Genomic DNA, 24,833 nt, shown 5'->3' with positions numbered 1-24,833 from the left:
CACACACTTTTTCAGATGCTTGCTCGTGACTTCCTGGATGAATATATCTTTCTTGCTGTAGGTAGAGTTGGCTCTACTTCTGAGAACATCACACAAAAAGTAGTTTGGGTAGAAGATTCAGACAAAAGGTCATTTCTGCTTGATCTTTTAAATGCAACAAGTAAGACTATATCATAATATCTGTTAGATGTAATGATATCCTTTTGACCTCTTAACTCTTCAACTCCCTTTTTTCTCCAATGTCTTTTAAAGGAAACAGAATGGGTAAGTCAATTTGATAATTAGGTGATAATGTCAAGTCACTGTTGACAAAAGTTCTGATTTTTCAGGGAAAGATTCACTGACTTTAGTGTTTGTGGAGACCAAAAAAGGTGCAGATTCTCTGGAAGATTACTTACAACATGAAGGATATGCATGTACAAGCATTCACGGAGATCGATCACAGAGAGATCGGGAGGAGGCCCTTTACCAGTTCAGATCAGGAAAAAGCCCAATCCTAGTGGCTACTGCTGTGTGTATCTTTTTTTTTTTTTATTTAACTTAATCATTTGTGAATTATGCTTTCTTTGAATTAATGTTTGTTTTGTTTTTAGGTGGCAGCAAGAGGTCTTGACATTTCAAATGTCAAACATGTTATCAATTTTGATTTGCCAAATGACATTGAAGAATATGTGCATCGTATTGGACGTACAGGGCGTGTAGGAAACCTTGGTAAAGTGTTGTGATTTTTTTCTTTTTTAGTGCAAATCCACACTCAGGGTTTGAGCCCTGCCCCCTGAGTATGTTATATTCAAAGCCAGCACTCCACTACTTGAGCCTTAGCTGTACTTCAGCTTTTTGGTGTTTAATTGGACAAGAATCTCACAGGCTTTCTTGCCTGGGCTAGCTTCAAACATCGAAACTTATGAGTAGGTAGGATTAAAGCTGTGAGCTAGGGAAGCTTAGTTGTTTTTTTTTTTTTTGCTTAATGACGGGCATTGAGTCTTGCTTTCAGGCCTGGGCAATGTCCCTGAACTCTTTTGCTCAAGGCTAACACTCTGCCACTTTCTGCCATTTGCTACTTCCAGTTTTCTGGAGGTTAATTTGAGATGAGACTCATAAGCTTTTCCTGCCTGGCTAACTTTGAACCATGATTCTCAAAGCTCAGCTTCCTGAGTAGCTAAGGTGATGGGCATATATATATATATATATATATATATATATATAATTACCAAAGTACTTGACACAGTATCTTAATAGTTAACCCTTCATTTTTAGAAGAAACTTAAGTAATAAGCTAATGAAGTTTTTTGTTTCAGTCTCTAAATTTCAAACAGAAAAATGTTACTTAGTATCACTATATTATAGGCAACTTAGACATTTAAGTATTTTCATTAAAATTTTAGGGCTTGCTACATCATTTTTCAATGAAAGAAATACAAATATCACCAAAGATTTGTTGGATCTTCTTATTGAAGCTAAACAAGCAGTGCCATCTTGGTTGGAAAGTATGGCTTATGAACACCATTACAAGGGAGGCAGTCGTGGACGTTCTAAGAGGTAGACATCATTTTTAGCATTTATTCTGTTACTTATTTGAGCAAGAAGCTATCTTGTTAATTAATTAATTATAAATGATTTTTTTTTCTTGTCAGTCATGGGCTTGAAGTCATAGTCTGGGCACTGTCACTGAGCTCTTTTGCTCAGTTAGTGTTCTATCATGTTAGCCACAGTGCCACTTCTGGTTTTAATTGGAGATAAGTTTCTTAAGGACTTAAGGAATCTACCTGCCCCAACCAGGTAGATTCTTTGATCTCAGCCTCCTGAGTAGGCAGGATTACAGGCATGAGCCAAAAGGGCCTAGCTACTAAATTCAATCTAATTTTTAGTTAATTTAATTGTAATTTTAAAATTCTGTGGATAAGTAATAGTTGTTAGAGTGACAGAATAAAGTCTCTTTACTGATGAAGCTTTTGGATATAAGCATTAAAATAAACAGATCACACTAGAAATTAAATTGAAAAATCAAACTGAGAATTGGGAAACTTGCATAGAAATAGCCATTGTACTTGAATTTCATACTCATGCATTACTACACAATGTCTTTCCTTAAATAGTAGATTCAGTGGAGGATTCGGTGCCAGAGACTATAGACAAAGTAGTGGTTCCAGCAATTCTGGCTTTAGTAGTAATCGTGCCAGCAGCAGCCGCAGTGGTGGAAGTGGTCATGGTAGTAACAGAGGACTTGCTGGAGGTAATATTAAGCTTTCTTTTGAAGTTATAACACACATACACATGTATGCCTACACTCACCTATAGGTCATATTTTCTAAAGCACAGTTTGTTTATTGCCCTTACTTGAGATTTGTACTCAGGGTATAGGCCCTTCTTTCTTGTTAAAAAGTGACATTTTTATCACTTCAGCCATGTTTGCTTATTCCTGTTTAGCAGGAGAAGAGTTTCAGGAACACTTTTGCCTTATATCTTTGAACCAGTTGAGATCTAAGGAGCTCAACTTCTGAAATAGGAATACAGGTAGGAGCTATCAACTGGAGTTTAGTTATTAAAGAATACAAAATACAACTGAAAATTTCCACATTGCTTTTTTCTTGGTGGTTATGGATTTAATTCAGAGTCCCTTGCTTGCTAGACAACCACATCCCTTATTTCCATTTTTCTTTGTTGTTTTTGTTGTCTCCTTCCCCCACACCCGCCTTGGTCATGGGGCTTGAATTCTGCGCCTAGACGCTGCCCCTCATCTCTTCAGCTCAAGGCTGGCACTCTACCACTTGAGCCACAGCCCCACTGCCAGTTTTGGTAGTTAATTGGAGATGAGAGTTTCACAGCTTTTCCTGCGTGGGCTATCTTTGAACTGAGATACTCATATACCAGCCTTCTGAGTAGCTTGGATTACAGGTGTGAGCCATGGCACCCAGCTTGTTGCTGTCTCTTGTGCCAGCATTGGCAGTTGAATTCAGAGCCTGGACCATCCATTAGCTTTTTGTTAAAGGCTAGTTGCTCTACCACTAAGCTACAGTTCCACTTCCAGCATTTGCTGATTAGCTGGAGACTTGGCTCAAAGCCTTTCCTGCCCAGATATGCTTCATATTGTCATCCTCAGATCTCAGGCTGCTGAGTTGGGAAGAATACAGATGTGAGCCCCTGGTGGGTGCTTAGGTTACCTTTGCTTTTTTTTTTTTTTTCTTTTGTTGGTCGTGGCCTGAACTCTGGGCCTGCGCGCTTTCCCTCAGCTCTTCAGCTCAAGGCTAGCACTCTACCACTTGAGCCACAGCGCCACTTCCAGCTTTTTTCTTTTTGCTTATATGGTGCTGAGGAATCAAACCCAGGGCCTCATGCATGCAAGGCAAGCGCTCTACCACTTCCCAGCCCCTAAATTACATTTTTTTAATAGGCTTAAGCCACCATGAACAACTTTGGATGAGAAGGAATATCATAAACTTCTTTTACCTCTAGCAGTGTTTCTTTTTTTTTTAAAGCACTTAATTGTCAAGATGATGTACAGAAGGGTTACAGTTACATACACAAAGTAGTGAGTTTCTTCTTTTCTCTCTCTTTTTCTTTCTTTCTGTCTCTGTTCTTTCTTTCCTTCTTTAGTTCTTTTGTTCTTTCATTATTTCTTTCTTTCCTTCTTTCTTTCCCAGGGTTGAGCATTGTCCTTGAGCTTCTTTTTTGCTCAAGGCTACCACTCTACCTCTTGAGGCACAGCACCACTTCCAGTTTATGTGGTACTGAGGAATTGAACCCAGGGCTTCATACATGCTAAGCAAATACTCTGCCACTAAGCCACATTCCAAGCCATAAATATATTTCTTGTTGAATTTGTTACTCCCTCCCTCATTTTTCTTCCACTTTCTCCCCCTCAGTTCTCGTATAGCAGTACTTCTGATCTTAAACATCAACAAGTTATAGAAAAGGAAAGATATTAACAATAGATGACTTATTTTCTCCTTTTAAACATTTCTTGATAGGTGGATATGGAGCATTCTACAATAGTGATGGATATGGAGGAAATTATAACTCCCAGGGGGTTGACTGGTGGGGCAACTGAACCTGCAGCAAAGTCATCCTTTTATACATTAATATGAAAACCACGTGTAACTTTAGCCAGACAACGTATCCTGTAGCTTCAAGTACTTGCAATACATGACCAGCCATGATTCTCCTGAAGATACTAAAGGAGCTCAGTCACAAGAAGAAATGAAAGGAACAACGAGCATACCTGTTCAGAAGTTGATTTGAAGAAAACCTGTAGTGTGGATTAACTCATCTCCTGCTTAGTCCCACCCCAAAACTGTATTATAATTTTGTGACTGAGAATCATTTGTTAATGGACTATGACTTCACTTCAGACAACTTAACTATTTTGATGTCCTGTTGGCTCAGTAACGTTCAAAATATCAATTCTTTTGACCAAATAAATTTAATAAACTTGGGCTAAAATCACACCTTGGCACACAAGTGTGTTATAAATTACCAAAAATCTTCATTCATATATTTTATGTAAAGGAAAAACATAATAGCCTGCACTATGACTCTTTAAGTATATGTGGGCTGTGGAAAGATATCTTATAGCATAGTATTCAATGTGGCAAACTGTAGTATCTGTTCTGATTTTGCTTAGCATACTCTAAAGCCAGTGGATATACAGTATATACTTATGATACTCTTTAAAGTTAATGCAAGCAAATACAGTAATTCCTGTACAGGCTTTGTTGAAGTTTGTTCTTAACTAGTGCTAGTCTTGATGAGTTTGGGGCAAGAGTATAAACATTATATAGCAGGCTTTATATGAACACATTCACAGGGTTGGAGATCTGGTTCAGTTGGGATAACACTAGCCAATGAACAAAAGCATCAGGTACAAAGTTAGAGTTCTGGTTTCAGATCTTAAAAAAGTAAAAGAAATGAGTATAAATTTGCATTACTCTGTCAGCAGCTACCTGAAATGTTAAAATGGCTTATACTTGTAGACTTGGTAAACCTCAAGAATAACAAATTGAAATCCTTGAGATACTACATGTTGGATCATATGATAAACTGTTTAAACAGTGCATTTTAATGTGTTTTAGTTGCATTGGTTTTCATTGTTTTTATAATCTCTGTTAAATTTGGCCAAAGATGAAATTGTCCACTAAAAATGCCTTTTTCACTTGAGATATAACCAGAGTACAACAATCTGTAAAAGTAAATTATTATAGAAATAAGCTAACAGAAATTTCTTTTTTTTTTAATTGTGAAAATACAGCAAGGTAATGAGTATATTTCTTAACAAGCATTGTTGCCTCCTTTGTTTCCCCTTCCCATCCCTTCTGATCTCCCCTCACCCCCAGAAATTTCTTAAAGTAAAATAAATAGGTATTTAAATGTGCTGTGCCATGTTCTAAATATTTATTGAGGTAGGTATACTTGACAGTATTAATGTGTTATGGTGCTATTTCAGTTAGTATAGTTTAGACTATTGTACATTTTCCCTATAACTTTTAACAAAGAACTTACTTTATTACAAATTTACAGACATATTTATTGTCTTGTGTGCAAGTGTATCAACTTCTAATCTTATTTGTCTCTTGGAAATAAGGGCAACTTGTCAAGAACTGTAGTCTAAATTTTTGTGTGGGACCTTGGAACAACAGTTTAGAAGAAAAGTGTTTGCACATAACAGGTATAAAGCACTTTATGCTGAATATTTTGATAGATATTTTTATAATTCTAAAAGGAATTCTTTGAAAGTTTAAAGAAGTTGGCCAAAAAACCAGTACAAAAATATTGGCACTTGGGCTAGGAATGTGGTTTAGTGCCTAGCATGCATGAAGCCCTGGATTAAATTCCTCAGTACCACATAAACAGAAAAGGCCAGAAGTGGTACTGTGGGTCAAGTTGTAGAGTTCTAGCCTTGAGCAAAAGAAGCTCAGGGATAATGCCCAGGCCCTGAGTTCAAGCCCCAGGATTTGCAAATACACACACACACACACACACCCCCAACATCAAGTGTCTATAGGTAATGTGAACTTTTCTTTGGAGGTGGGGATACTCCTGAGGCTTTAGCTCAGGGCCCAGGTGCCATCCCTGCTTTGCACACAGCAAGTGCTCTACCACTTGAGCCACAGCTCCACTTCTAGCTTTTTGGTAGTTAATTGGAGATAAGAATCTCATGAATTGTACTTCTGTCCTCAAATCTCAGCCTCCTGAGTAGTTTGACTTATAGGTTTGAGCCAGTAGTGCACAGCTGACAGTGTAAGCTTTTAATGTTAAGTACTATTAGAATTTTATCAACTTAAACAGACCCAGCATTTAACAAATATAGCTGTAAAAATTAGAGATCAAATTAGTAATTTGGAATTAATATAAGCCAGACTTTGATATACTTAAGGCATTGATGAAAAAGCTTTAAAATATCTATATTCTCAGTGGTTCTTTGAATTTTGTTTAGATAAATGTTTTATTCTGTTCAGTTTTCTGTGGACTGTCTGGCCTACTTCAGTCATCTATATATAGTTATCTTTTTTTTTTTTTGTCGGTCGTGGGGCTTGAACTCTGGGCCTGGGCGCTGTCCCTCAGCTCTTCAGCTCAAGGCGAGCGCTCTACCACTTGAGCTACAGCGCCACTTCCGGTTTTCTGGTGGTTTATTGGAGATAGGAGTCTCACGGTCTTTCCTGCCCGGGCTGGCTTTGAACCGCGATCCTTAGATCTCAGCCTCCTGAGTAGCTAGGATTACAAGCGTGAGCCACCAGCGCCCGGCTTATATAGTTATCTTTGTGTGTAGCCATGATCAGGACTTAATCAGGAGGAATATTTCCCATTTATTTACTGTATTCAACTTGCGAAATGTACATATTGAAATACAACTTACTATAAGTTTAGCATTACTTTATTATATTTAGTTTTGTGTGCCCATATGCTATTTTTACTCTGAGTTTACTAAAATAAAAAGTGGAGCACAATCTTCTGCTATAAATTGTGGCTTAATACTGAATTTGTATGCTTGAATTGAGATTTAACAAAGAAAGGATTTTTTGGAGTGGGGGACTTGAACTCCTTGGTACTTGGGTGCTGTCCCTGAGCTTTCTTGCTAAGCTCTACTTCCCACTTTTTTTTTTTGTTTTGGGGTGCTTAACTGGAGATGAGAGTTTCATCCATTTTTCTGTCCAGTCTGGCTTTGAACCATGATCCTCAGATCTAAGTCTCCTGAGTAGCTAGGATTATAGGTACAAGCCACCTGCACCCAACTTTAAAAAAAAAGATGTTAAGGGGCTTGGAAGGTGGCTCAGTGGTAGAGCGCTTGTCTTGCATGCATGAGGCCCTGGGTTCGATTCCTCAGCACCACAGAGCAAAAAGAAAAAAAGCTGGAAGTGGCGCTGTGGCTCAAGTGGTAGAGCGCTAGCATTGAGCTGAAGAGCTGAGGGACAGCGCCCAGGCCCAGAGTTCAGGCCCCACGACCAGACCCAAAACAAACAAAAAATGTTGGTAGAACTCTAGCCTTGAGCTCTGAAGAGGTAAGGGACAATGCCCAGGCCCAGAGTTCAGGCCCCAAGACTGACAAAAAAAAAAAAAAAAAAGTTTCAATAATCGATGAACTTAGAGTAGGTTGGACTCTAGAGAAATAGAGATTTCAATTCAAATATTGTACATTTGTAAGGCTAGCATATATATTTTGATATATACAACTATCTCCCTTTTTGTTTCTTTGTGATATTGAAATGTGAGCCCAGCCTTGTGCTTTCTTGGCATATGTTCTATGTTGAGAACTCTTTCTGTTAAGTTTGGTTTTCATATTTTTGCTCAGAAAAGCAATCCAGCCTCTACTGACTAGCTGGAAATATGCATGACAACTATCTTGAATGGCAACTTTTTTTTAATTGTGAAAATACTGTACAGAGGGGTTACAATTACATGGGCAAGATAATGAGTACATTTCTTATCACGTATTGTTGCCTCCTCCTTTGTTTCCCCTTCCCATCCCTTCCCATCTCCCACCCACCTTGAGCCTCACACAGATATAAAGAATGTGTCTCGTATTTTTAAGTTAGAAAGTATTTTACTCATATTTCACAGGTTGTGCTATACACATACTTTCAATGTTTTTGTTCAGTGGAGACACATCAGTAGCATGATGCTTTTTTTTTTTTTTTTTTGGTCAGTTGTGGTGCTTAAACTCTGAGCCTGGCACCAGATGAGAGGCATAATTCAAGTAGCTACTGAGGTGTGTGTGTGTGTGTGGTGTGTGTGTGTATGTGAGTGCGTGTGTACATGTGTACGCATATATACATATGCATATATACATATATTTACACATCAGTATTAACTAAAAGAACCTAAAAAATACTAGTCAATAAGAAAAGAAAGGGCTGGGAAAGTGACTCAGTGGTAGAGCACTTGCCTTGCATGCCTGAGGCCCTGAGTTCGATTCCTCAGCACCACATAAGAAAAAAGCCGGGAGTGGCGCTGTGGCTCAAGTGGTAGAGCGCTAAGCTTGAGCTGAAGAGCTGAAGGACAGCGCCAAGGGCCAGAGTTGAGGCCCCACAACCGGACCCCCCCCCCAAAAAAAAAATAAAAGGGAGAGACCTTTAAAATGTCCTGACTTGTAGTTAATCTAAATAAATAGTCTTATGGAATGCTAGTTGGTTCACACCTGAACTTAGCTATTTTGGAGTCAGATAACTAAAGGTTGCAGTTTAAAGACAGCCAGGGAAGAAACATCCTTCAAACAAATCTCCAATGGTCAAAAAAAAAAAAACTGGAAGTAGAAATGTGGCTCCAGCAGAGCACTTTCCTTGAATAAAAAAGCTAAGGTTGAGTATGAGGCCCTGAGTTCAAGCCCCTACCAACACAAAATTGACAAAAGGGTTGCCTACTTAATAGTCTTCACCTAACACAGCCAAGTGTTTAATAGCTAAAAAGGAGTTAACAATCTACAGCTTCTAACTAATCAGCATTTTTAAAGTAAAAAATAATCTTTCAATGAAAATTTAATGGCCTTAGCCACTCATTGCTCTAGCAATGTTACTTACTGAGTGCCCAAAGAAAGAAGGTGTCTGGCTGGGAATGTACCTAAGTGGTAGAGTGCCTAGCATGCATGAATGGAAGCTCTGGGTTTGATTGTCACTACCATATAAACATAACACCAGACATGGTTCTATCGCTTAAGTGGCAGAGTGCTATTTTTGGACAAAAGAAGCTCAGACAGTTCAAGTTAAGTTCAAGTCCCAGGCAAAAAGAAAAAAGAAAAGAAAAAAGTAGGTTCTTAACATCAGTTTTAGTATGTTCATCTTGCAAGAAAGAATAATTGATTAATCTATGTGGTAAGAGCCCAAGTAAGAAACCATTTTGCTAATGTCAATACTGAAAAAATTCTGGAATGCCAAGTAATAGAAAGTATATTGAGACAGAGGTAGTTTAGTGGTAGAGTGCTTGCCTTGCATCCATGAGGCCCTGGTTTGATTCCTCAGCACCACAAAAGCAAAAAAACCAGAAGTAGTGCTGTGGCTCAAATGGTGGAGCACTTGCCTTGAGCTGAAGAGCTGAGGGACAGCACGCAGGCCCAGAGTTCAGGCCCCAGGACCAACAACAACAACAAAAAAGTTACTGATTTATACTTTTTTGGAGGAAGGGGAAAATAGGGCTCTTAAGATTATAACTCAGGGCTTTATGTTTTTACTAGGCTGACATTATTTAGCCACACCTCTACCCTGTTTGTGTTGGTTTTGATTTGGGGGTATTTTTTTGTCAGTTGTGGAGTGTTGGGCCCATGACTACAGTTAATTGGAGATAAAAGCTTCATGGCCTTTCCTGCCCAGGCTGGCTTTGAACCATGTCCCTTAGATCTCAGCCTCCTGAATAGGATTACAGTGTACACTACTGGTGCCCAGCTCCCAGCTGTGTTGTTTATTTTTTAGATGGGGTCTTACAAATTTCTGCCCACATCAGCCTTAAACCATATCCTTTAGCTTTCAATCTCTCCAATACCTAGGATTACAGGGTTGAGCCTCTGGCACACATTTTTGGCTGCTTCAGAACTTCCAGATATAGTCTACTCATTTTACTTAATATCTCAATTGTATCCCTTACAGAAAATGTTTCTACCCGCGACCGGCCAAAAAAGAAAAAAAAGAAAATGTTTCTAGATGGTCCTTAGTGTAAAATATGCTGTATTTCCAGGTAACTTACATCTTGAGATCTGTGAGCTATTTATATGGATATGAGTTCCTTTATTATTGGACCAGAATAGGTGTTTGCTGATAAAATTATATACCTTTACAACAACAACTAGACAATTTGAAAGTTTCTGATTTTTTCTTATATAGGACCTATTCAGATTGAAGTCAACAAGGAGCAATTGCTGCTCAAATTAGTCCTGGACACTTACTTGGAGCCCATGAAAGATTATTTTGTTCTATTCTTCTTTGGTTCAGTTCTTGGAAGTCTTTCAAATGTCTTTGCTTGAAAGTTGCCAGGATACATAATCGATTGTGCTCAAAGCAGTTGACAACTGGCTAGGCGTAGTTCAGGGATAGAACATGTACTTTGCATTTGTGAGGGTCTAGGTTCCATCTCCTGCACCTTTTCACATGTACGCACACACACACACAAACACACACACACACACACACGCACACACCACAAAACAGCTAAGTGAAATTAGATGAGAACAAACTGAGGGGTGGTTAGTGGTATATACTTATAATCTACATCTTGGTATGCTAAAGCAAGAACACGAAAAGGCCAGCATTGGGCTAGCTACAAATTCAGATCCTAGCTCAACAACAACAGAAGATTTCTACCGAGAAAAGTTTGCTGACAGGTTCACTGTTAGTCATAGTAAGTAAAATACTAGTTTTTAAGGGATTTAAGATTAACAAGATAGGAACAATTTTTTCTTTTTCTTTTTCTTTTTTTGGTCCCAGTCTTGTAGCTTAAACTTAGGAACTTTCCTAGAGATTTCTTTCTATGGCTAGCATTCTACCACTTGAGCCACCTCCACTTACGGATTTTTTTGTGTGTGTGTATGTGTGGTTAATTGGAGCTAAAAATCTCACATGCGCAGTGCCAGTGTCTTGTGCCTATAATCCTAGCAACATGGGAGGCTGAGATCTGAGTTCTGTGGCAGTCCAGGTTAAATAAAAAAATGTATTACTCGGGCTGGAAAGGTGGCTCAGTGGTAGAGCGCTTGCCTTGCATGCATGAGGCCCTGGGTTCGATTCCTCAGCACCACATAAGCAAAAAGAAAAAAGCCGGAAGTGGCGCTGTGGCTCAAGTGGTAGAGCGCTAGCCTTGAGCTGAAGAGCTGAGGGACAACGCCCAGGCCCAGAGTTCTGGCCCCACAACCGGACCCAAAAAAAAAAAAAATGTATTACTCATCTCCAAACCAGGTGCTGGTATCTCACACCTGTAATCCTAGCTACTCAGTTGGTTGAAATCTGAGGATCGAGATTCAAAGCCAGCCTGAACAGGAAAGCCCATGAGACTGATCTCCAATTAACCACCATAAAACTAAAAGTAGCACTATGAAGCCAGGGGTGGAGCACTAGTCTTGAGCTGAAGAGCTGAGGGATAACACCCAGGCCCCACAACCAACAACAATAACAAAAAGACATCTCCAGTTAACCAGTCAGAAAAACTAGAAGTAGTGCTATGGCTCAAAGTGTTAAGAGTTCAGGAACAGAGTGCAGGCCCTGAGTTCAATCCCTACAACCAACAGTAAATAGTTTCACAGACTTTCCCAGCTGGCTTTGAACCACAATCCTCAGATTGAAGCCTTCTCAGAAGCTTGGACTATAGGTGGGAGCCACTGGTTCCCAGTGAAATTTTTCATTATGGTACTCAATCAGTTCTCTCAATTCAGATAGATAGAAGTCATTCTCTCATACATTGATAGGAAAACATACATAAGGAAAAGAAAATATTTTAAATGGAGCATGATTCCTTCTTTTCTCCAGTTGGCAAAACAATGTTCAACTTATTGTTTCTATCACAGGAAAAAAATTCAAAATGTCTATATAAAGAATATTTACAAGCCGGGCGCTGGTGGCTCACGCCTGTAATCCTAGCTACTCAGGAGGCTGAGATCTGAGGATCGCGGTTCAAAGCCAGCCCGGGCAGGAGAGACCGTGAGACTCCTATCTCCAATAAACCACCAGAAAACCGGAAGTGGCGCCGTAGCTCAAGTGGTAGAGCGCTCGCCTTGAGCTGAAGAGCTGAGGGACAGCGCCCAGGCCCAGAGTTCAAGCCCCATGACCGACAAAAAAAAAAAAAAAAGAATATTTACATAAGCTGGGAAGGTGGCTCAGTGATAGAGCACTTGCCTTGCATGCATGAGGCCCTGGGCTTGATTCCTCAGCACCACATAAGTAGAAAAAAAAAAAGCTGAAAGTGGTGCTGTGGCTCAAGTGGTAGAGCTCTAACCTTGAGCGGAAGAGCTAAGGGACAGCACCCAGGCCCAGAGTTCAGGCCCCACAACCAAACCCCCCCTCCCCCAAAAAAAAGAATATTTACAGAACTATAGAGAGAACTAGATAGTCATATATAAGTAATTGGAAAATTTTTACTTCCCCATTTTCAATCATGGCTAGAATATCCAAGCAAAAAATCAGCAATTGAACAGTGTGCGTGTGTTTGTGTGTGTGTATGTGTGTGTGTGTTTGTGTGTGTGTATCTCAAATAGAACCCACGTACAGAAAATCTAGTCAATTGGCAGTGAAACATTATAGCAGTATATATGACAAAATTTAAGATTCAAATTATACTAGATAACCTTTCCAACAACAGCATGACATGATACTAGAAATTATGGGAGAAATTTTCAAAAATATACAAATCAACACACTTGTAAGCAACTCACAGGTCAAATGAAAATTTAAAAGTTGGACAAAAAAGAAAATAGGAATACATCTTAAAATGGGATAAAACCAAAAAGTTCTAAGATAAAAATAGTCTTCATTAATTACATGTATTTTCATATATATGTGTATATATTTACAAGGAGCTATAGAACTGGATGTTGGTGGCTCATGCCTATAATGCTAGTTATTCAGGAAGCTGATTTCGGACGAGCCTGGTAAGCCAGCCTCAGCTAGGATTACAGGCATGAGCTACCAAGCTATAACTCATTTTTATTGGTGAATAACATAATAACAGAATCATTATATATGCACAAAATTAATAAACAGAAAGGTTATGGTTACATAAGCCAGGCAAAAAGGGCAATGTTACCCCTTCTGTTGCTCTCTCCCAGTTTTTCCTTCTCATCCTACCTACAAGTTATATAGTTCATTTTCAACATAGTGTCCAGTGAGTACCATTGCTGCATTTGTTTACTCTTTTACCCTCCATTTCTGGGCCTCCTCTTACATTCCTAAAGACATAAACAAAGCAAAAAGAAAAGAAAAGAAAAACAACAAAAAAAGATAAAACTTCTTGTTTCCATTTCCTGGTGTTTATTTTGGTAAATATTATTCTGTATTATCAGAAGCATAAACATACAACATTTCTTATTCATAGTTATTAAGATTATAACACTTACATTATATTAATTGAATTATCAACAATCTGGACCATATGATTTGTATTTATTTTTGTTAGTCACAGGGCTTGATCTCAGGGTCCACGCTGTCCCTGAGTTCCTTTTTTTTTTTTCTTTTTTTTTTTTTTTTTTTTATTGTAAAGCTACTATACAGAGGGTCACAGTTACATGAGTGAGGTTATGAGTACACTTCCTCTTGAACATTGTTACCCCCTCCATTGTTTTCCCCCTACCATCCCCTCCCTCCCTCCCTTCCCCGAGGTTCTTTTTTTTTTTTTTTTTGATTGTGATTAAGTGATTACATAATTTCAAAGTCACAAGTTCATTCTAACTTCCCTGGAGCAAATTGTCTACCACAGTCTGTAATATATAACAGTGTTCACATGTTATATACCATATTTGTGGGTCCAGTTGTGGGGCCTGAACTCTGAGCCTGGGCACTGTCCCTCAGCTCTTTAGCTCAAGACTAGCCCTCTACTACTTGAGGTATAGCACTACTTCCAGCTTTTTTTTTTTTTCTACTTATGTGGTACTGAGGAATCGAACCCAGGCCTCATGCATGCAAGGCATGCCCTTTACCACTGAGCCACCTTCCCAGCCTCTGTCCCTGATTTATTTTGCACAAGCCTAGCTCTCTACCACTTTGAACTAAATACAGCACCACTTCTGGTTTTCTAGTGGTTAATTGGAGATAGGAGTCTCCTGGGCCTTCCTGCCTAGACTAGCTTTGAACGAAGATCCTCAGACCTCAGCCTCCTGAGTAAGATACAGACTCATGCTTCATAAAAACCCAACTTAAGACTACATGATCTTCTAGCTTTGAGTCTAATTTACCTTTTTTCTCTTAAGCTTTTTTGCTTGTGCCTGATGCTCCAATACTTCAGTCACCCTTCTAGTCTGGTAGTTTGCTGGTCTATAAGAGGCAGAATCTTTTATGTTTTCTGCTTGGTCTGGCTTGAAATCTCAGGGTACTCAGCCTCCTGATTGGAGGATTAAAGATGTGAGTACTGTTAGGTTTTTAAAAAGAGGTAGCCGAGTAAGAACAGCACCAGCACACATGTGGTATTCAGGTAAGGGGTAGGTTTATTCAGTAGACCTGCTGGGACCAGGCAAGGTTGGCACTCCACGTGGCTGGGAAAGAGAGAGGAAAGAGCTAGAGCAGAGAGAGAGCAAAGAAGAGCAAGAGCAAGAGAGCTAGAAAAGAAGAGCAAGAGCAAGCGAGCTAGAAAAGAAGAGCCAAGAGCAAGAGAGCTTCTGGGCCTGGGCTAGGCCTTATGTACAGTATGGGCGGGGAAAGGTGTGGCCACATCAAATTCAGATGTGACCTCAGCGGATGCAGATGTGACCTCTTCCAGGTGTCCCAGTTGCCTAGGTAACGCAGGTACTGGGTGGAGACTTTGCTGCGAGGAGGGTGGAGTCTGCTAGCCATCCAGGAGCGGACCTTACAAGTACCAGTGCAGTACCATGTTTAGCTTATATAATTACCTTACACATTTAATATTTACCAACATCAGTTGTTGTGTTTTTTCATTCTAGGGAGAAGAGTGTTACCAGCTATAATCTGATAAGGGATTAATATCCAGAACATATAAGCAATAAGGAAGGAAACTAAACCAAATCAATAATCCAATTAATTGGAAAAAGAGCTAAATAGGACTTCTTAGAAGTAAGGATAGCCAATAAACACATGAAGAAGGCTTCACCTCCCCAGGTGTAAATCAAAACAACTCATTGTCAACTATATGGCTATTATCAAGAATACAAAACAAGCCAGGTGCTGCTAATAAGGAGGCTGAGGGCTGGGAAGGTGGCTCAGTGGTAGAGCTCTTGCCTTGCATGCCAGAGCCCTGGGTTGGATTCTTCAGCACCACATAAGCAAAAAGAAAAAAGCTGGAAGTGGTGCTGTGGCTCAAGTGGTAGAGCGCTAGCCTTGAGCTGAAGAGCTGAGGGACAGTGCCCAGGCCCAGAGTTCAGGCCCCACGACTGGACCCAAAAAAAAAAAGGAGGCTGAGATCTGAGGACCACAGCTCAAAGCCACCCCAGGAGGAAAGTCTGTGAGACTCTATCTCCAACTAAGCAGAAATGGAACTGTGGTTGAGTGGTAAAGCATTCCAAGTCACAGAGAATGGTAGCTTTGAGGGGAAAAAAAAAGCTCAAGGATAGCATTCAGATCCTTAGTTCTTGTCCCACAATTAAGGACAACAACAACAAAATGCTGGCAGAGATGTAAGGAATGTATATTGGTGTAACAACCATGGAAGGCAGTTTGGAGATTTCTCATATAACAAAACAGAACTAGAACTACACTGTGATCTAGCTATTGCTCTCTTAGGCATCCATCCAGAATATTACAAGTTAGGATACACTAAAGATATTCATCTATATTCATTGCTGCACTATTCATGATAGGTTTAGCAGCCCAGAGCTGATCAATATATGGATTAAGAAAATATGATGTAGGTATGAATATGTGTGCATAGAAGATATGTCATTTACAGGGAAATGGATAGAGCTGGACAATGTTAAATGAAGTAATATTCTTTTTTTTTTTTTTTTTTTTTTGGTCCGGTCGTGGGGCCTGAACTCAGGGCCTGGGCGCTGTCCCTCAGTTCTTCAGCTCAAGGCTAGTGCTCTACCACTTGAGCCACAGCGCCACTCCCGGCTTTTTTCTTTTGCTTATGTGTCGCTGAGGAATGAAACGCAGGGCCTCATGCATGCAAGGCAAGCGCTCTACCACTGAGCCAGCTTCCCAGCCCCTTGTAATCATTTTTGTTGTTGTTGTTGCTGTTGTGGGGCTTGAACTCTGGTCCTGGGCGCTTTCCCTCAGCTTTTCAGCTCAAGGCTGGCGCTCTACCACTTGAGCCGCAACACCACTTCTGGCTTTTTTTGTTTATGTGGTGCTGAGGAATTGAACCCAGAACCTCATGCGTGCTAGGTAAGCGCTTTACCACTGAGCCACCTTCCCAGCCCCCTGTAATCTCTTATAGAAAGATTCCTAAAATCCTATTTATAAGTCATATAAGAAGGAGCTCCTGTTTGTTCTATCAGGTTCTCACTGTCAGATTGCAATAAAATAATGAATATATTACAATAAAATAATAAAATTTTGCTGATAAGTCGTAACAACTGTCTTACAACTATTTTGTATTGTTTCTTTCTAGACATTATAAGAACTGCTAAACACAAATAACACTAATATTTGACATCAATGCATCAATTGAATTTTGGAGCCTGCTGGATGACTTTTCATTCCTTCGAGGAAGACATCTGCAGGCTAATGTAATTGGTTAAGCCCTTTGCTTTAAAGTGATCATCTTCTAGATCTTCCAGGTCCTACATAAGAGTCTGCAAGGTTTTGCGTCACAAAGAAAAAAGTAGATAAAATAAAGTTAGTGTCTTCATTTGGTATTCGAATCCACAGCTAGAGATTGTTGATTTATAGTATGCTTTTCATTTCGTTTTTGTAAGGCCAACAGACTAAAATAATACGGCCTGGACTTTTCATTCTCTGACCAACGAGTAGCTAATACTATGTTCTATCCTCGTATTTCCACGAAGCATGTCCAACAACGCTACCCACGAAGTAAATGTGTGTTTCTCGGTCAGCAGCTGCACCTCTCTAGGGAGGAGTTTGTCAGCTAGCAAGTTTAGTTGCACCATTGCTGACGTAAGTCAACAAAGGTCACGTGAGAGGATCCGTTAGCTCCCATAGGTCAACCTGGCTAGTTGTGGGGAGAAGACACAGCCTCTGAGGAGGGTTCACCTTTTGACACAATCACCACTACGTTATGCTGCAGCTCGCTAAGTTTAATGTTCTAAGAATTTCTCCCTAATTCTTCGGTCTTCTTCTACTAATCGTCTGCCAGCTGATATAAGTTGCCGCGGAGCTCTGCTGTTCCTACGTTTATAGCTTTTGCCTTTGCTTTGTGTGTGTGTGTGTGTGTGTGTGTGTGTGTGTGTGTGTGTGTGTGTCTTTGCCAAAAGAGGAGATAAAGTTGGACTTGCAATGTCAAGCTGCGTTTGAGGGTGTTATTTTAACATCTTGGTAAGGTGAAGTTGGGAAGGCTGAGAGACATAGTGGTGGTGGTAAATTTGTTGCATTTTCATGAAATCCGGCGGACTGTCTCTCCCTACTGCCACTGCTACCTTCCATGATGACGAAAATAAAATGGCGGCGGAAAAAGCGAGTGGAGACGGCGAAGAGCTTACTCCCAGTCTAACTATAAAGGAGAAGGAGTCGCTCGATGGACTGGACAGGTACAGACAGCTGTCGCCGGGCAAGTTGGCTCCAGATGGGCTGGCGCCACTCTTCAGAAAGACTAAACTGAAGCTTGCCGGCGGTGGTGACTGGAGCTTGTCCCTCGGGAAAGGACCAGTAAATACCTCTCTGAAATGAGTTTTAACAAGCCGTGTTTCTTCCCACAGCCGTCTCTTCGGATTCCTGAGCCTTCGCGACGATGGCGACAGGACGAAAACGCTACTTGGGAAGGTAAGGCAATTGCGAAAACCCTCTTTTGGACTACGAGTTCTCGCTACCCCAGACCCAAGCCCCCTCATGTCCCGCCTGTCTTTGTGGCCGACAACAATGGCAAGACGCTTTCGAAAACTATTTCAAACCTGTACTGTCTTATTTATGTCTGTCTTGCTCCCCACTTTTTCCTGACTTTGAAGTAGCGCTTTCGAGCTGGGCCCAACAAAATGAATATTATTTATTGCCTGTTTTTTAATGGAACTTTTTTTTTTTGCTGGTAAAGCTGATGATCTCTGGATTTAGCATCAAAGAACATGTATGAAGTTTTTAAATTTTATTACTTACATGCTTTCCCCTCCCCCACTTTAGTTCTCTACACTCGATATATCCCTTGTTTCAAAAGTAATAAATCAAAGATAATTTATTACGCTAAAGATTAGGGTTTCACCTGTGTACCGATTAATATATATTTGACCTGAAGTTGAGTTATTTATATTTTTAGGATTTAACAACCTATACAAATAGTAGACAATGCCGTTTAGTTAATGGCTGCTATCAGGCAAGATGGCGGGAAACACTGAGGAAAAATACAGGGAAGCTTTAATAAAGGGAGAAGTTATAAACAAGGAAATCTTAGCTACGATATAGTGAAGCGTATTCTGGGGCTTAATAAAAATGTAGATTTCTTGTAAAAGAGTTCTTGTGTCACATTCCACATCGAACGCAACATTAAAAACTCGAATATATTTATCAGTTTGAGGACATTTAGACATAAAGGTTATGTAACCTTCCTTTCTGTGTTATTTTATCAATCAAATTCTTGTTATAATGAGGTTTATTTTCTGTCACTATTATATGACTAGCCAAAGACAAGAAGCATGCTCCACTCAATCTTGTCTTACTGAAATCAGTAATTGAGAACTTGACAATATGACTTCAAATCACATATTCCTCGTTTTATTCTTTGGGTAAATACTGAAGAAGTTATAAATGAAAAAGTATTGTGTATATTAATTTTATACATATGCACATTAGGTAATATTTTAATCATATTTACCATACTTATCTCTCAATTGCTTTTTTTTTTTGTCGGAGTGGGGCTTGAACTCTGGCCCTGGGTGCTGTCCCTCAGCTCTTCAGCTCAAGGCTAGCACTCTACTACTTGGGCCACAGAGCCAGTTTCACTTTCCTGAGTGGCTTATTGGAGATTAGAGTCTGATAACCTGTCCTGCCAGGGTTGTCTTTGAACTGATCCTCAGAACTCAGCTTCCTGTGTGGCTAGGATAACAGGCATAAGCCATGGACGCCTGGCTCTTAATTTGTTTATGGTGAAAACAAAATTATTTCATACAGATTTTTAAAATGTACATTATCTTAGTGATAGTGGAGCTGTTTGCTCCTTGACCAGTCTTTCCCTTTCCCTCCTATGTGTCTGGTAACTACCATTCTCTTCTCATTTTTATAATGTCAGCATTTTAAAATTTCCCATGTTGTACTTGTCTGTGTCTAATTTACCTGGCATAATTATCTAAATTATCTAATTATTCATATTGTTGTAAATACCAGGATTCCATCGTGTGTATCAACCATTCATGAGGATTTAACTTTCATAGATCTTTTTTTTTTGTTGATCCTGGGGCCTGAACTCTGGGCCTGGCCTCTGTCCCTCAGCTCTTTAGCTCAAGGCAAGAGCTCTACTGCTTGAGCCACAGAGCCACTTCAGTTTTCTGGTGGCTAATTGTAGATCAAAGTGTCGTGGACTTTCCTGCCCAGGCTTGTTTTGAACCGCCATCCTCAGATCTCAACCTCTTGAGTAGCTAGGATTACAAGTGAGAGCCACCAGCACCTGGCTTGGTGATGAGTCTTACAGACTCAGCTTCATTTTTTCCTTTATATAAAAAAGAAAATAATACTAAATATCTTTAAATAATTTAAATATTTTCAGAGTTGTAACTTTAATACATTAAAAAAGGATTTTAGGGGATGGGAAGGTGCTCATCGGTAGAGTGCTTGCTTTGCATGCATGAGGCCCTGGGATTGACTCCACAGAAAAGGCCAGAAATGACACTGTAGCTAAAGTTGTAGAGCACTAGCCTAAAGCTGAAGAGCTCAGGGACAGCACCCAAGCCTAAAGTTCAATCCCACCACTGACAAAAAAAAAAAAGATTTGAAGTGTATGTTTAACTTAAAGTTTGAAGTTGGTTGCATTAATAATATTTTAAAAAGAATGGAGTAGGGCTGTGGTAGCACATGCCTGTAATCCTAGCTATTCAGAAGGTTGAGATCTGAGGATCATAGTTCAAAACCAGCTCCCACAGGAAAGTCTGTGAAACTCTCCTCTCCAATCAACCTCCAAGAAAATCGCAAGTGGCATTGTGGCCCAAAGTAGAATGCTAGCCTTGAGCAAAAGAGCTCAGGGATACCCTCCAGGCCCTGTGTTCAAGGCCAATGACCCGCCGCCCCTTTTCTACCCAAAAGAAAAAGAAGAAAATAATGGTCATTATTACTTTAGTTATAATAGGAAATAAGTTTGATTTATTTACAATATGCAAAAATACCAGTTGAAAAAAAATTTTTTGGGGGGGCAGTTCTGGGGCTTGAACCCAAGTCTGGCCTGAGCACTGTCCCTAAGCTTCTTTTGCTCAAGGCTAGTACCCTACCACTTGAGCCACTTCTGTTTTCTGTTTATGTGATAATGAGGAATGGAAACTAGGATTTCATGCTTGCTAGGCCAGCGGTCTCTACCTCTAAGCCACATACTAGCCAACCCCTTTCCCCGCAAAATAGTGCACATTTTTTTCCAGTGAGTCATTGGTAATAGTATCAACTGGGAATGAGTTTTTCAACTGTTACTTGTACTAGATTTAAGTTATAATGAATTGTTTTCAAATATTGGTAGGATGTTGGGCATTTTTTCAACTTTAACTGCAATAACATTTTAACATGAGAAGCTGTAAAGTGTAATTGTGTTTATGACAGACCATTAAATACAGTATAATTATGCATATTGTTAATTGAGATGAGAAATATTGATTTACTTTCATTTAGATTTGATTCATTAACATAACATTAAAGATGTTTAATGAGTCTTCACATTGCAGTTGTGTTCATTTATATGTGGGCTTGCATCCACATGGAAATTTTTTTCTTTTTTCTTTTTTTCCAGAGTCAGATAGTTGAACTAAGGCTTTCCTCTTACGTGCTCATCTACTGAGATTCACTGTCACTCCCCTCTTTTCTGAATTAAGATGACTTTATTGAGGCATAGTTGATTTACACTGAAATGTATTTAAAACATATCTTTATATATATATATATATATTTTTTTTTTTTTTTGGTCGGTCATGGGGCTTGAACTCTTGGCCTTGGCACTGTCCCTCAGCTCTTTCAGCTCAAGGCTAGTGTTCTACCACTTGAGCTACAGCACCACTTCCAGTTTTCTGGTGGTTTATTGAAGGTAAGAGTCTCACAGACTTTCCTGCCCCAGCTGGCTTTGAACCATGATCCCAGAACTCAGCCTCCTGAGTAGCTAGGATTACAGGTGTGAGCCACCAGTGTCTGGCTACTTTTATTATATGTTGATATGCTTAAATATGTGAAGTTTTTGTCATCAAGACAAGTATAATATTACTTTCAAAAGTTTTGTTTATCCATTGAAACACTCCTCTCTTTTTTAATTTTGCCTGTTCTGGGCTTGAACTCAGGCTTTGTGTACTTTATTGTTCTACGCTAGCACTTTCTTCACTTTTGGCTTTGTAATGAACTCAGGACCTAGGTGTTGTCCCTGATCTAGTGCTCTACCACTTGACCTCCACTTTCTTATTTTTGGTGGCTTATTGGAGAGATAAGACTCTTACAGACTTTTCTGCCCAGGATTGCTTTGAACTTTGATCTTTAGATCTGACCCACCTGGATAACTAGGATCAAAAACATTAGCTAATAGCTTACTTCTGGCTTTTTGCTGGTTAATTGAGCATAAGAGTCTCATATTTTAGTTAGGCGCTGGTGGCTCATACCAGTAATCTTAGCTACTCAGGAGACTGAGATATGAGGATCATGGTTCAAAGCCAGCCCCAGTAAGAAAGGCTGTGAGACTCATCTCCATATAACCACCAAAAACCAAAGTGGTGCTATGGCTCAAATGGTACAGTGCTAGCCTTGAGCTTAAGAGCTGAGGGACAGCATTCAGGCCCAGAGTTCAAGCCCCACAACTGATCCACAAAAAAAAAAATCTCGTATTTGTCTGCCTAAATTGCCCTGAAAGGTCAGTTTTTGGATCTCAGCTTGAGAACTGCTTTCCTGTTTAGTAATCAGTGTTTTATTTATTCATTCATTGTGCCAGTACTAGGCCTTGAATCCAGAGCCTGCACACTATCCTGTAGCACTCAAGTCTGGTGCTCTTGTTTTCTACCACTGGATCCACAGTTAGGGATTTTCTTTGGTTAACTGGAGATGTGTCTCAGATAGCAAACTGCAATCCTCAGATCTGTGCCTCTGAGCAGCTAAGATTACAGCATTACCAGTACCCAGCTTCTTTCAGTTGTTGTGGCTAAGTTGTAGACATTTAAGTTTTTTTTTCTTTCTCTGTTGTCCCAGGGGATTTAATTCAGGGCTGGGGTATTTTCCTTGAGTTTTTGGAAGACAAATGCTCTACCACTTGAATCACAGCTCCACGTAAGGCTTTTTGATGGTTTATTGGAAATGAGAATCTCATAATCTTTCCTATCCTGACTGGCTTTGAACTGGCTTTGAACTGGCTGTCTTCCGATCTCAACCTCCTATGTAGCTACAATTACAAGCATGAACCACCAGTGCCTGGCAACTTCAACCATTTAAAAAAAAATATGCTTATTGCTCTAATTCCCATTTTAGTAATGCTATTATTTTGCATATGAGTTTTGCTATTTTTATGTTTTTTTCTAGATATGTAAATTCTCCTATAATGTTTCTTTTTTTTTGGGGGGGGGTCCAGTTTTGGGGCCTGAACTCTGGGCTTGGGTGCTGTCCCTCAGCTCTTCGGCCCAAGGCTAGCGCTCTACCACTTGAGCCACAATGCCACTTCTGGCTTTTTTCTTTTTGCTTATGTGGTGCTGAGGAATGGAACCCAGGGCCTCAAGCATACAAGGCAAGCGCTCTACCACTGAGCCACCTTCCCAGGCCCTCCTGTAATGTTTCTGATTTGTTGTTTTTGTTTTTTTGGGTTTTTTTTTTTTTTTTTGGGTCCGGTCGTGGGGCCTGAACTTTGGGCCTGGGTGCTGTCCCTCAGCTCTTCAGCTCAAGGCTAGCACTCTACCACTTGAGCCACAGCGCCACTTCCGGCTTTCTTTTTTTTTCCCTGCTTATGTGGTGCTGAGGAATTGAACCCAGGGCTTCATGCATGCAAGGCAAGTGCTCTACCACTGAGCCACCTTCCCAGCCCCTTGGTTCGTTGTTTGGTTAAACGCTCAAGATGTTTTCCCTGTACTTGGGAATAGTTCTGGGGTTTGAATTCAGAACCTAGCCTCTTGCTTGCTACATATGTTCTCTTTAACTTGAGCCATACCTCTAGCACTTTTCTCCTTTAGATACATTTATATATCTTATATTGATAATATATGCAATGTGTTTTATATTATATAATATAAATAATTTATTATTATATGTTAAATATTATATTGGTACATTATGTCATCTTGTATATGTAATAATTTATTAATATACTATAACACGCAATATATAATAGAACATATAATAACAATATATGCAATATATTATAATAATATATAATACAATAATAACTACATATTATATAGTATAAAGCTGGGTGCTGGTGGCTCATACCTGTAATCCTAGGTTCTCGGGAGGCTGAGATCTGAGGATTGTGGTTTAAAGCCATTGTGGGCAGGAATGTCCATGAAACTTCAATCAACCACTAGAAAACTAAAAGTAGAGCTGTGGCTCAAAGTGATAGAGTGTTAGTTAGCCTTGATCAAAAAAGATTAGGCACAGTGTCTAGGCTATGAGTTCAAGCACCAGAACAGACACATATATACACACATATATGTATGATTATATAGGATACAATATAATTATATATTATGATATATGTGTTAAATAACATATTGTCTATATAATATATATATATATTTATTTTATTTTATTGTCAAGGTGTTGCACAAAAGGCTTACAGTTATATACATAGATACTGAGTACGTTGAACTTGTTACCCCTTGGTCATTTTTCTCCCACTTTTCTTCCCTCAGCCAGTCCCCCAAGTTATATAGTTCATTTCTAACATAATGTCTTGTGAGTGTAATATATATTTTAATATTAAATTGTCTTGGCTTTTGATCCTAGGTTTTTGGCTTGGACTTGGTTCTGACTTGGATCTCCTTACCTCCACTTTCCTTTTTGTTTGAATGACAACTATATTTCCATGTATTATAGATTTTTAATTTTCTGTTTTTGCATTGATTTCCAGTTTCATTTTATTGTGATAGAAGATAACTATCTTCTATCTTCTATCTTCTTCATTAAGACTTGTATTGGGGTTCAATGTAGTTGTGTTGCATTTGTTCCATGGGTGCTTCAGAAGAATGTGCCTGCTTAATAATAGTGGTCTGTAGTTCTGTACCTAATTGAAATCAGCAGTTAAAATATCCACTGTCCCAGTGTCTTCATTATTGTATTTACTTAATATAGTCATCATATTCTTTGGTGCTATAGTGTTAAGCCCTTATATGTTCATAATATTTAAAATAAAATTATCTTATTATTTACAATGTAGTTTTTCCTCTATATTTTTCTTGTCTATTTTGGCCAATAGCCACCTACAGTGTCTAGTTCGTATATAATAGTCTCTTCTTG

General features: G+C 39.4%; 2 protein-coding genes across 11 annotated transcripts in view; both read left to right on the top strand.

The window, feature by feature from the left end:
• Window positions 1-4,443, top strand: part of LOC122115546 (ATP-dependent RNA helicase DDX3X-like) — a 92,703-nt gene extending 88,260 nt beyond the window's left edge. For 3 of the 4 annotated variants that reach the window (XM_042689034.1, XM_042689031.1, XM_042689032.1), the window contains 6 exons: window positions 16-160; window positions 330-511; window positions 594-711; window positions 1,386-1,539; window positions 2,097-2,233; window positions 3,969-4,443. In XM_042689034.1, the coding sequence (XP_042544968.1) occupies window positions 16-160; window positions 330-511; window positions 594-711; window positions 1,386-1,539; window positions 2,097-2,233; window positions 3,969-4,048 (816 nt within the window). In that variant the 3' untranslated portion in view covers window positions 4,049-4,443. The remainder of the gene's footprint in view (window positions 1-15; window positions 161-329; window positions 512-593; window positions 712-1,385; window positions 1,540-2,096; window positions 2,234-3,968) is intronic. The other variant, XM_042689035.1, reaches the window with a different exon arrangement.
• Window positions 4,444-17,280: 12,837 nt separating this feature from the next.
• Window positions 17,281-24,833, top strand: part of LOC122115517 (histone demethylase UTY-like) — a 143,968-nt gene continuing 136,415 nt past the window's right edge. For all 7 annotated transcript variants that reach the window (XM_042689012.1, XM_042689009.1, XM_042689010.1 and 4 more), the window contains exons 1-2: window positions 17,281-17,773; window positions 17,942-18,005. In XM_042689012.1, the coding sequence (XP_042544946.1) occupies window positions 17,622-17,773; window positions 17,942-18,005 (216 nt within the window). In that variant the 5' untranslated portion in view covers window positions 17,281-17,621. The remainder of the gene's footprint in view (window positions 17,774-17,941; window positions 18,006-24,833) is intronic.

The sequence above is a fragment of the Dipodomys spectabilis genome, unplaced genomic scaffold (assembly GCF_019054845.1).
Source record: "Dipodomys spectabilis isolate Male_0828 unplaced genomic scaffold, ASM1905484v1 ptg000120l, whole genome shotgun sequence".
NCBI lineage: Eukaryota > Metazoa > Chordata > Mammalia > Rodentia > Heteromyidae > Dipodomys > Dipodomys spectabilis.
The sequence above is the reverse complement of the archived record's forward strand: the minus strand, read 5'-3'. Positions and strand labels throughout refer to the sequence as shown.